This window comes from Hemitrygon akajei, chromosome 1, assembly GCF_048418815.1.
Source record: "Hemitrygon akajei chromosome 1, sHemAka1.3, whole genome shotgun sequence".
Classification (NCBI taxonomy): domain Eukaryota; kingdom Metazoa; phylum Chordata; class Chondrichthyes; order Myliobatiformes; family Dasyatidae; genus Hemitrygon; species Hemitrygon akajei.
The window spans coordinates 167,124,293-167,136,846 of NC_133124.1; the positions used below are offsets into that span (position 1 = coordinate 167,124,293).

At 50.0% G+C, this 12,554-nt stretch overlaps 1 protein-coding gene across 1 annotated transcript in view; it reads left to right on the forward strand.

The window, feature by feature from the left end:
* LOC140732157 (nectin 1b-like) overlaps positions 1–12,252 on the forward strand; it is a 56,082-nt gene extending 43,830 nt beyond the window's left edge. Inside the window, exons 6-9 of the mRNA XM_073054394.1 lie at positions 6,474–6,615; positions 9,279–9,336; positions 9,727–9,807; positions 10,810–12,252. Of these exons, the coding sequence (XP_072910495.1) occupies positions 6,474–6,615; positions 9,279–9,336; positions 9,727–9,807; positions 10,810–10,989 (461 nt within the window). The 3' untranslated portion in view covers positions 10,990–12,252. The remainder of the gene's footprint in view (positions 1–6,473; positions 6,616–9,278; positions 9,337–9,726; positions 9,808–10,809) is intronic.
* The last annotated feature ends 302 nt before the right edge of the window (positions 12,253–12,554 follow it).

A 12,554-nucleotide genomic window follows, 5' to 3' on the forward strand; every position in this document is an offset into this window, starting at 1 on the left:
CTCCTCAGGTGTTAACCACTTCTTTCCGGGAATCATCCTTGTGAACCTTCTCTGGACTCTCTCCAAGGACAACACTTCCTTTCTGAGATACAGGGCCCAAAACTGTTGACAATATCCCAACATTGCATTTGCCTTCTACTACAGACTCAATCTGTGAATTAACCTTCAGGGAGTCTTGCCCAAGGACTCCTAAGTCCCTCTGCACTTCTGATGTTTAAACCTTCTCACCATAGATAATAGTCTGCATTATTGTTCCTTTTACCAAAATGCATTACTATACATTTCCCAACACTGTATTCCATCTGCCACTTTTTTTCCCATTCTTCCAATTTATCGAAGTCTCTCTGCAATCGCATTGCTTCCTCAGCATTACCTACCCTCCACCTATCTTTGTATCATCCACAAGCTTTGCCAGAAAGCCACCAATTCCATTATCCAAATCACTGGCAAACAATGTGAAAAGTAGTGGTCCCAATATTGACCCCTGAGGAACACCACTAGTCATTGGCAGGCACTCACTACAGGTCCCTTTTATTCCCACTCACTGCCTCCTGCCCCTCAGCCATTCCTCCTGCTGTACCATTATCTCTCCTGTAACATCATAGGATTTTATCTTGTTAAGCAGTCTCATGTGTGGCACCTTATCAATTGCCTTCTGAAAATCTGAAATGAAATCCACTACCTCTCCTTTGTCCACCCTGCTTGTTAATTCCTTGAAGAACTCAGATTTTTCAGGTAAGATATCCCTGTACAGAAACCTTGCTGACTATTCTCCAAGTACCCCGGAACCTCATCATTAATAATAGACTCTAACACTTCTGAGGTAAGGCTAACTAACTTATAATTTCCTTTCTTTTGCCTTCTTCCCTTCTTAAAGAGTGACATTTGCAGTTTTCCAGTCCTATAGAATGGTGAAAGTCCTTGACAGAGTGGATCTGGAGAGGATGTTTCCTCTGGTGTGATAGTCTTAAGACAGAGGACACAGCCTCAGAATAGAGGGGTGTCCTTTTAGCAGGCAGATGAGGGACTTCTTTTGCCAGAGAGTGATGAGTCTGTGGAATTCATTGTCACGGGCCAAGTCTTTATGTATATTTAAGGCAGAGTTTGATAGATTCTTGATTGGTCAGGGCATGAATGAGTATGGGCAGAAGGCAGGGGATTGGGGGTGAGAGGACAATTGTATCAGCCGTGAAGAAATAGCGAAGCAGACTCGATGGACCAAGTGGCCGAACTCTGCTCCTACATCCTATGGTCTTGCATTGAAACACAGAGCAAAATGTGTAACAACCTCCAGTGCAGGATGATGCTGCTGGTTGCATTGTTTGCTGGTGAATCTTGCCTTTGACCATCCAGTGGCATTTGGATAAATGTGCTTTTAACAGAGGGTGGGGGATTACTGCTCAATCACAGTTTAGATCAGTTGTAATTTACATGGTAAACACTATCTTTACATCTAAAGAAACTCAATTTGTGCCATGTCTTGAGGAATATGTTTTTATGTTCTGGTAAATGAAAGGATTTTTAGCGACAGCAGTCTTGTTAACATAAACAACTTTTCAGATCGCACGCCAGATCTTCCAGTGTTCCAAAATAGCAAATCAATTCCACATTCCCTATTTTATTTCTTTCACCAATGTGCAATTTCCTCAAATCCCCATTCCCCTCTGAAATGTGGCACCGCATTTCAGGTTGGAGACAAACAGATTTCCGTCACATCGACCTGGATTCAATGTGCCAGAGTCTCTGAAAATCGGTTCCGTATGGGAAAGCGAAAAAAGCACAGACAAGACAAAACAAAACAAAAATCTGTGCTTCAAATCACAAGCAAGTCAAAAATCTGCAGGTGCTGGAATTCCGAGCAACACACACAAAATGCTGAGGAACTCAGCAGGCCAGGCAGCATTTATAGAAAAAAGAACATTCGATGATTTGGGCCGAAACCTTCGGCAGGACTTCTAAGCTTGCACTTTTCTTCTTGCACTTCACAAATAACTACAAAACTAGGATTAAACAGCTTCATAAGAAATATTTTAACACGTATTCCGAATGACAAAGAAATGAAGACTGTGTACGGCCCCCCATAGACAAACACATACGTAGTTCTCTCCCTATACCTCTCCCTCCCCTACCCCCATCTAATCTCTACTCCTCTCCGTCTCTGCCCATCCTCCAACCCTGCCCCGCCTCCATTCCCATCTCCCCCCTCTCTCCACCCCCTTCTCTCTCTCTCCACCCCTCTGTCCTCTCTCTCCCCCCACATCACTCCTCCATCTCTCTTGGCTCCTCGCTCCCTCTCACCCACCCCCTCTTTTAATCCCACTTACCCCTTCACCCCCTCACTGTCATTCTCCCTCCCCCCACATCTCCTCTCCACCCCAACTCTTCCCCACTTCTCTCACCCACTCTATAACACCCTTCTCTTGCCCCTTCTCTGTCACCAATCCTACTAGCCACCACCCCTTCTTTCCTCCATCCACACTGTGCCCCTCTATCTTCTCCTCCACCCTTCTTCTTCCCTCCTCCCCCCTTCCACCACCTCCCTGCCTCTCCTTCCCTCTCCCCCTCTCTAACCCTCCTCTCTCTGTGCTCCCCGTCTCTGTGTTCTTTCTCCACCATTCTCCCCCCTCCCACCCCTCTGGCAAACTTTCCTCCCCACTCTCTCCACCCCTCGTCTCTCCGTTCCCCTTCCCTCTCTCCCCCCACCCCTCCACCTCCACCTCGTCTCTATGCCCTCTCCCATTATCCGCCATCTCTCCCTCCTTTCCCCATCTCTAACCCACATCACTCCTTCATTTCTTGCCTCTCCTCTCCCCCCAACTCTCTCCCACCCCTCTCTCTCCCACCCCTCTCTCTCCCACCCCTCTCTCTCCCACCCCTCTCTCTCCCACCCCTCTCTCTCCCACCCCACTCTCTCCCACCCCACTCTCTCCCACCCCACTCTCTCCCACCCCACTCTCTCCCACCCCACTCTCTCCCACCCCTCTCTCTCCCCACCACTCTCTCTCCCCCCACTCTCTCTCCCACCCCACTCTCTCCCCCCACTCTCTCCCACATCACTCCTTCATTTCTCGCCTCTCCTCTCCCCCCACTCTCTCCCACCCCTCTTCATTTGCCATCTCTACATCCCACTCATCCCCCCTCCATCCCCCAACCCTCCCTCTCCAACCCCACTCCCCATGCCCCCTCCCCTTCTCTCCCTTTGCCCCCTTCCACTCACACTGCACCTCCCTCTCCCCCCCCACTCCATCCCCCTCTGCCCTACTGACGCTGCACACCGGCGTTGTACAGTGGTTAAGGCGTGTGGCCAAGTGATCTGAAGGTCGCTAGTTCGAGCCTCAGCTGAGGCTGTGTGTGTGTGTGTCCTTGAGCAAGGTACTTAACCACATATTGCTCTGCAATGTGTATTGGTCCCGGGGTTATACAGAGCCAGACCTGTCTCAGTGATACTGTACCCTGGGGTTATACAGTGACTGACCTGTCTCAGTGATACTGTACCCCCAGGGTTATACAGTGACTGACATGTTTCAGTGATACTGTACCCCCAGGGTTATACAGTGACTGACCTGTCTCAGTGATACTGTAACCCGGGGTTATACAGAGACAGACCTGTCTCACTGATACTGTACCCCGGGGTTAAACAGAGACAGACCTGTCTCACTGGTACTATATCCCTGTTATCTTTCCTGCCAAATGAAATGCTGTGCTCCTCTCCTTTTTGATGGTTTCCCATGAAATGAATAAAAATACCATGGCATTGTGAGAGAATTATTTCAGGAGATTGCCATTAAATTGTGCACGTACTCTCACCTTCCCCTACAGCATCCATATATTATCCAAAATTCCAGCTGCTTCTGAAGGTTCCTGAACTCCAATATCTAATCTGTGTAAGGATTCATAATATTTAATCTGATGGAGCCCACATCATCCAATCCTGTGTGAACAAATACCCAACTAATCTATACATCTTTTTGATATTTGCATGATTAAAGCAGCTGTTCTGGATATAGTAATGCAATGTTTACCAAAACCCCCTCTCACAAGACGAACAGCAGCTTGCATGATAAGATGAAGGAGTTCCATGGAAAATTTGCTTCCATTCTGCACTCCCTCTCTGGGATGTTACCCTGCCTGCATTTCTCCAAATAATGCCCATGAATTTCCTTGAGGTAGAATTGAATTAGCATCACATGAGACGGTATTACCAAATCCGAGGCTCTGCTTCTTTTGGAGTTTGAGGAAGATTGGGAAAGTCATCAAAGGTTCTAGTAATGCTAATTTCTACAGATGTGCCGTGGAGAACATTTTAACTGGTTGCATCATCATCTGGTAAGAAAAGGCCATTGCACAGGATCAGGAAAAGCTGCAGTTACACACTGCCTATGGTTCTTTGCGAGAATGGGAACTGCTTTCGGGATTTCATGACTGGCCATTATTCAGCATACCAAGGGTGCAGACTGAGAGCTCAGCTCAGCTTCAGAGGTCCGAGATCTCGTGGCTCTGGAGTCGGGCGGGTCGAAGATCGGTGTCCTGGCAGGAAATCGGTGTGTCATGGGAGTAAGAAAATACCCGGCTGCGTACCCAGCGACCTGAGATCCTTGGGCACAGAGCTCGGAAAAAGCGACACAGCGGACTTATAACAACGTAAACTAGCGAGTTGTTTGTTATGTCTCCCCTCTCGCTGTGAAACAGAGACATCACTTTCTCCCTTATTAGGGAGAGAGTGAGCGTGTGGTATGCCGAATACCGGGTGAATGAGTAGTCTCTGGGGTACAGCAAGTCGGTGCTCGGTGGGGGGTGCTGGTGGGGGAGGGAGGGGTTCATTGCTTTGCTGCTGCTTACGCATGGGAGGGGGAGCTGCGGGGGGTTCAGGGTTCTAACATTTAACTGTCATTCATTCTTTGGGGGCACTCCTCTGTTGTTATGGATGGTTGCGGGGAAAAAAACCTTTCAGGATGTATATTGTATACATTTCTCTGATATTAAATCTACCTTTGACACCTATATATGCTTTTCTTTATTTAATGTGTAGTTGGGTCTCTCACTGTATAGCACCGGGGTACAGTATTGTTGGGAAAGCATTAATCATTACATAACACTGGTGTACAGTACCGGTGGGAACATCTGTTACTGTGTAACACCAGGGTACAGTACCGGTGGGAACATCTGTTACTGTGTAACACCAGGGTACAGTACCAGTGGGAAAGCACTAGTCATTATATAAGACTGGGGTACAGTACTTTTGGAAGTGTCTGTTACTGTATAACACTGGGGTACAGTACTGGTGGGAAAGTGCCAGTCACTATTTAAGACTGGGGTACGGTACTGGTGGGAACGTCTCTTACTGTGTAACACTTGGGGTACAGTACCGGTGGGGAAGTGCCAGTCACTATATAAGACTAGGGTATGGTATTGGTGGATATGCCTGTTACTGTATAACATTGGGGTACAGTAGTGCTGGGAAAATGTCTGTCACTACATAACACTGGGTTACAATACCGACAGGAACATGTCTGTTACTGTATAACACCGGGCTATTGTACTGATGGGGATGAGATTATCACTGTTTAAGACAGGTAACATACTGCTGGGATCATGTCAGTCACTCTATAAAACCGGGATGCAGTGTTGGTGGGTATGTGTCCGTCATGGTATAACAGAGAGACGGTACTGGTGGCGACGTGTTGTCACTCGAGAACACAGTCATAGACATGAATGCATATAGACAGACACACTGGGGAGGGTGAATGGTGTCACCCACTCTGTGAGCTGCTGTCAGTGAAGCAGATGTGGATCCTGGGCTCTCCTTGCTTTACCTTCATACATGGCCAGGATCACCATATCCCAGGACTGTGATGGTGTATCCAATGTCAATGGAACTGTGGGAACACTGTGTTCCTCGAATTTGTCCACTTCAGCAATTCTGCAGTGCCCTGACAGTTTTCTTATGGCTGTGTCTGTGAGATAGAGTGAGTGTGTGAGTATGACATGAATCTGACCCCGGGAATGTGTTGGGATGATGTGTGGAGGGAGCTTCACTCTGTGTCTGACCCCAGGAGTGTGTGATGGGACAGTGTGGAGGGTACATAATTTTCTATTTGAACTTGTACATGTGTGATGGGACAGTGCATGGAGGGAGCTTCACTCGGTAGTTTGATCCCGGGAATGTGTGATGGGACGGTGTGTGGAGGGAGTTTCACTCTGTGTTTGACCCTGGGAGTGTGTGATGGGACGATGTGGAGGGAGTTTCACTCTGTGTTTGACCCTGGGAGTGTGTGATGGGACGATGTGGAGGGAGTTTCACTCTGTGTTTGACCCTGGGAGTGTGTGATGGGACGATGTGGAGGGAGCTTCACTCGGTGGTTTGACCCCGGGGGTGTGTGGAAGGAGCTTCACTCTATGCCAGCATGGAGCTCAAATTGTCCAGGACCCTGTCAGAATTCTTTGCCTCATTCTCAGTCTCCCTCCTTTCCCAGAGGCACCACTGCAGTCGGGGTCGACGACCGGGGCAATCGTTGGTGGCATCATCGCGGCAGTGGTCATCCTGGCGGTGCTGGTGACGGCCGTACTAATCTTCCGCCAGCAGAGGAAGAAAACCGATTTGGACACTAATGACGAGTATGTGGGGAGTGACTGTCTGGTGTCAAGAGTGCCCCCAACCCCAACCTCTCATCCCTCTTGATCTCTCACACCCCACAACACTTGAAATCTCACATCCCCTGACATTTCACCTCTGTCTGTACCAGGGTCCTACCAAAACTAGATCTATGACATACAGATCAATGGTCGTTCATTGCCCCTAATCTCTTTCTCTTACCATGTTCCTCCCCTCTCCCCTCCCTCCTTCCCTCCTCCCTCTGTCCCCTTCCCCTCCTCTCCTCACTGGGATTGAGCGTGACGGGGTGTCATTCCCATATAGGGAGCAGGAGAGGGGAATTGTTAGCAGGATGTGGTTGGGTGGGACTGTGATGGTGATTGCCCTGCAGAGGGGTCCAGTCCAGAGGCAGACCACAGGCCCTCCCCAACCCTGCAGACATCTCTCCCCTTCATCTCCACCCAGCCAGTGGAGAGAGGGCAGAATCCACATCCCCATCCGATCTTTTCAATTCAGACAAGTTTGAGCCGATGCACTTTGGAAGGTTGGACTTGAAGGCAGAGGACGTCAAATTATTTGCTCCTTGATTTATTTATTTTGAGATACAGTGCAGAATAGGCTGTTCCAGTCTTGCCTGACAATCCTTAGCCTAATCACAGCCTAATGTACAATGACTAATTAACCTACCAGCTCGTACACTATTGGACTGTGGGAAGTAACCGGAGCATCCGGAGGAAACCCATGCATTCCATGGGGAAGACTTACAAATTCCTTGCGGAGAACACCGGGATTGAATCCAAACTCCGACACCCTGAGCTGTAATAGCATCACGTTAATCTCTCCACTAGCGTGGCACCGACAATAACAGGATTCTCAACAGCCACTGAGTCCAGTGTTACTACAGCACTGAAACTGGCTCTTCGGCCCATCTTGTCCATGCTGTCCTGGTCATCTGCCTAGCTCCATCTCTTTGCACCCGGACCATAACCCTCCCATCCATGTACTTAACCAAACTTCTCTTAAATGTAACAACTGAACCCACAACCACCACTTCCACTGCCAGTTCCTTGGACACTCGCACCATCCTCTAGAGTGAAGAAGTTTCCCCTTAAATATTTTACCTTTCACCCTGAACCCATGTTCCAGCCTCACTCAACTGAGTAGAAAAAGCCCACGTGCGTTCACTGTATCCCTACCCCTCATCGTTCTGTATTCATCTGTAAGACCTCACTTCATTCTCGTGTGCTCCAAAGAATAGAGTGATATCTTATTCAGCCTTTCCCTGCAACTGAAGTCTTCAAGTACCGGTAACAGCCTTGAATATTTTCTCTTTATTTTTTCAGTCTTATTGACGTCTTTCCTGCAGTTGGGTGACTGAAGTACACACTAGAGTATTCCAAATTCGGCCTCACTGTGCAGGAATAGAGGACTTTGGGGTCCAAATTCATAGATCCCTCAAAAGTGCTGCGCAGGTTGATAGGGTGGTCAAGAAGGCATACAGTATGGTGTGTTGGCCTTCATTGTTCAGGGGACTGAGTTCAAGAGCTCCAAGGTAATGTTGCAGCTCTATAAAGTCATTTAGAGCATTGTGTTTGGTTCTAGTTACTTCATTATTGAAAGAATGCAGAAGAGATTTATTAGGATGCTGCCTGAATTAAAGAGCATATCCTGAGGAAAGGTTGTTCAAATTAGGGTTTTGGAGTAAAGGAGGATGAGAGGAGGGTTGATAGCGGTGTACAAGATGAAGAGAGGTGTAGACAGAGTGGACAGCCAGTGCTGTTTTTTCAGAGTGAGAATGGCCAATACCCATGGACATCCACTGAAGGCCGACGGTGAGAAGGGAACAATTTAAGGGGAATTTTCGAGGTAGGTTTTTCACACAAAGACTGGTGGATGTGGGAACGCACTGCCAGGGCGGCGGCAGAGGCAGATATGTTAAGAGATCTTTAGACAGGTAGATGGATGATAGGAAAAAGGAGGGCTATAGCAACCATACAAGATTCTGCAGATGCTAGAAATCTTGAGCAGCACACACAAAATGCAGGAGGAACTTAGCAAGTCAGGCAGCAACTATGGAGGGGAATAAACAGCCAAACGTTCAGGCAAAGACCTTCCAGTCACTCCACCTGTCAAAGGGGGCAGATACCAGGACTGACAACAGCTTGCAGGATAGCTCTGGGCCTTATCCGTGTTGACCATGGGGAATTCCGTCTGGCTGGAAATGAGCGGGAGCACCGGAGTGTCTGAGCATCCGGGCAATATTCTGGGGGTGGGGGAGCTTCGTGTACAAGAACCAGAAGCCAGCCATTTGGATAAGGGATAGGATGCGGGCTCGTGCGATTTTTTTTTCTGAAGAATCCCCTCCTCGGGAAAGCATGGGACAGATACCCTGGCAGTTTGGGAGGGTGAGATGTGAAGGAAGGGGCATGAATTTCCTCAGGTAAATCTTGAGTAGACTCTACCTTTTCCCTGGGAATCAGGGATGAATATACAGGTAATGAATATACAGGGGGGGTTGGGGTGAAGGGGAGGGGAGTAATCAGGGACGAAGGGGAGATGTAGTGTAGGTGGGAAGTGGGAGAGGGGACGGTGGAGGGAAGGTCGAGGATGGGAGGGGGAAGGCTATGGGAAAGGGGGTAGAGTGGGAGTAGACACCTGCTGATCTGTGTTTCATCTTGTCCGGCAGAGAGCCCCCGAGCCACAAGCCCCCCCCACCGAGAGCGACGTTCGCTGATCCGGCCAAGGTAACTCGAACGAGGGAGGGGTGTGTGGGCGTTTCTCGAACAGGAAAATCTCACAGTGGCCGTGAGCTGTTCCACCGAGCATTGGGTGCGGCCTCAGACAACCTTTGCACCTCAGACAGCCTGCCACAATCGCTGCTCCCATGGTGAACCACTCCTCCCCCTTCCCCCTCACTCGTCCCCATCTCCCTCCTCCCAAACCCACCCTCATTACCCACTAAGGACCCTCGACCCTGACCTCACCATCCCTTGTGCAGCTTCTGAACTCACCCCCTCCCTCTGTGCTCCCCCTCACCCCTGATCCGCAGGTCTCCACCTAGTCCCAATGCTCCACTCCTTCCTGAGGCATCCCCTCCCTGAACAAGCCCTGACTGCCTCCGCTTCCTCTCACAGGCGGAGATGGCAGAGAAGATGGAGACGATCCCGCTCAACACTACTTACTTCGAGACCTCTGGCGAGGAGGCGAACGAGATGGTGAGCCTCCTACCGGTCGTCACTCCGTCTCCCATCACTGGGCGCTCCTGTGCGCTCAGCCATGAACACATCCTTTGACCCAACACACCCCTGCCAACCGGGGTATCCACCTTTCCCAAGTTTGCCCACATTTGGCCCAAATCCTTTAAATCCTTTCCTGTACCTGCCTCAACCACTTTCTCTGGCAGCTCGTCTCATAGATGAACCACCCTCCAGGTGAAAATCTTCCTGCTCTCAACTTAAACCTATGTCCTCTTAGACCCCCACCCGCACCTACGCTGAGGAAACTTCTGTGACCCATGACCTTATACATACCCCTCAGATTCATTTCTGTATCACAAGTACACCGAACGATACGGTGAAATGCGTTGTTTGTGTTAATAACCAACACAAGGTGTGCGGGGTGGTGAGGGGAAGCCCGCAAGTGTCAGTACAAATTCTGTCGCCAGCATAACAGCCCACAGTGATGTGTGGCAGAAGAACGGAAGCAACAACAACAGCACCGTAACCAAAAAAAAGCCACTCCCCTGCCTCTCAAGCAACACGCACACAGAAACCCCTTCAAACCCAGGACAAGCAAACCCATGAATTTATAAACCTTCAGCCGCCTTCTCTCCAGGAAAAAACAGCCCTGGAATATCCAGTCTCCTTATAACTCAAGCGCTTGATCCTGGTAAATATTTCCGGCACTCTTTCTAGCTTAGTGACTGGGCGACCAGAACTACCCACAATACCCCAAGTGCAGTCTCACCAACATCTGGTACAACTTTAACCTGATGTCTCAACACAAGTACTCCAGAATGATGAAGGCCAGTGTGATGAACACCTTCTTCACCACCTTGTGTACCGTGTCCCTGTACCCTTGGGTCCCTGTGTTCTATTATACACCCCAGAGCCCTGCTTGCTGTGTAAGTCAACTGACCTACATTCTGTTATAACACTCAATGACCCACCCCACAAACTCATTAACTGTGTCTTCCTCTTCCCCCCCTCCCCCCATAGACGCTGATGGGGAGATACTCGGAACCAGAGGGGGATGAGGACCTGAAGTCTCCGCTAGAGATGGAGGATGGAGACTACCTGGAGCAAGAGAACCCCATCTACAATGGCGTTCAGTACCCCGAGCCTGAACCTGAGCACAGGAAGAGCCAAGAGTTTGTCTCCAAGGGGATGTTCGTGTAGGGCGCACATGTCTCTCTCTTACCATCCCCCTCCGTCTCCTCTACACTCGGACTCTTGTCGAGAGGCCCAGACCCCACCCTCAGCAAGGCCAACTCCTGCTTGCCTGCAGAGCCTTGTTATTGGGTGGGGAGGGTGGGGGGTGGGTGAGTCCTGGATGGGTGCTGGCACTGATTTCCAGATTCTCAGAGACCAAAGCAATAATGTTGGTGACCAAAGCCTCCCCCATCCAAACTCACCCCTCCACTCCCTCTCCCAACCCTCTCCTTCCTTGCCCTTTGCCCATGCTCTTGTCCCCTCTCTCTCCCTTATCTTCTCAAACTCCCCCTTTACCCACATCCTCCCTTTTCCACATTCCCCTATCCCTTCCTCCACTCTGTAAAACACGTCTGATCATTGCAGAGCTCGCTACCCCATAGCCTCTCGTTCCTCCCATCCAACCCCTTCTCTTACTCTGCTCTCTCCATCTTCCCTCCCCTCCCTGATCCCCATCTAGATTGGGATCTTGTTGTGCCTGAACCTTTATCAAAGTGCCTGAAACACTCTGCGAAGCACCTTCCCTGGTCCTTGGGTGGCAATCGCCTTCCGTCGGAACTCCCAGCTCACCTGAAGCAGGGAGTGTACCGGGATGAGAGCCGAGCCTCTTCCCCTGTGGAGAGCGACTGCCATCTGGTGGTCGGCCCTGCCTTCTGCAGCCTGTCCATCCAATCCGGAGCCAGGCAGGCCAGCTGAGTCTCCTGGGATCTCTCCCTTGGCAGTGGTGGTGTGGGGCGACGGCCACGCCTGCAGCAGGCGGTATTTGTGGCAGAGGGCGTGGTTACTGTTGAATGCAGAGTGGGGAGGGGGTAGAACACTCGCTGGTAATGGAGAGACCTGGTACCCTGCGTGGGACCAAGCATCACTACTGAATCCTTAACGTGGTTTTAACTTCATCATGTGTATATGTGTGAGTTTGTGTGTCTATGATCTGTATGTCTGGGGGGGGGGGGGGGGGTGGGTGTGTGTGTGTGTGTGTGTGTGCGCGCTCGCGCGCAAGGTATTCCCACCTTATGCGGAATGCCTGCTTCACTGTGACTCTGACACTGGGAACACACTAAACTCTGAGACCCCAGCTGTGTCTTCAAGACACCGACCAGTGAGAAGGGGCGATCTTTCTGCTCATCTGCGGTCTACTGTGGTGGGGGGAGGGGGGATTGTTAAACTAATCTGATGGAAAATAAATTATCTTTTTTATATCAGCCAATAAATTTTTTTTCTTCACCAGTCGTTCTGCTGTCTGTGTGGGAATCTGTCCTGCATATCTCTATATTTGTGAAGATGGAGCTCCCGATTGCGGGAAGGGTGGCAAAGGAGGGTGCGCCCCATTGTGTTTTCTAGGATCGGTCTTCCTGTGTCACTGTGTCACTGGGTCCCTTCGGCTCAACCTATCTGTGCCAACTTAAATTCTCATCACAGAGAGTCCCATTGTTCTGTGTGTGTGTGTGTGTGCGTGCACGTGGGGTCCCTCTGAACTTCCCCATGGGCTGTGCCTGGCAGACCGCACAGTCGGACAAACAGGGTAGACTGGC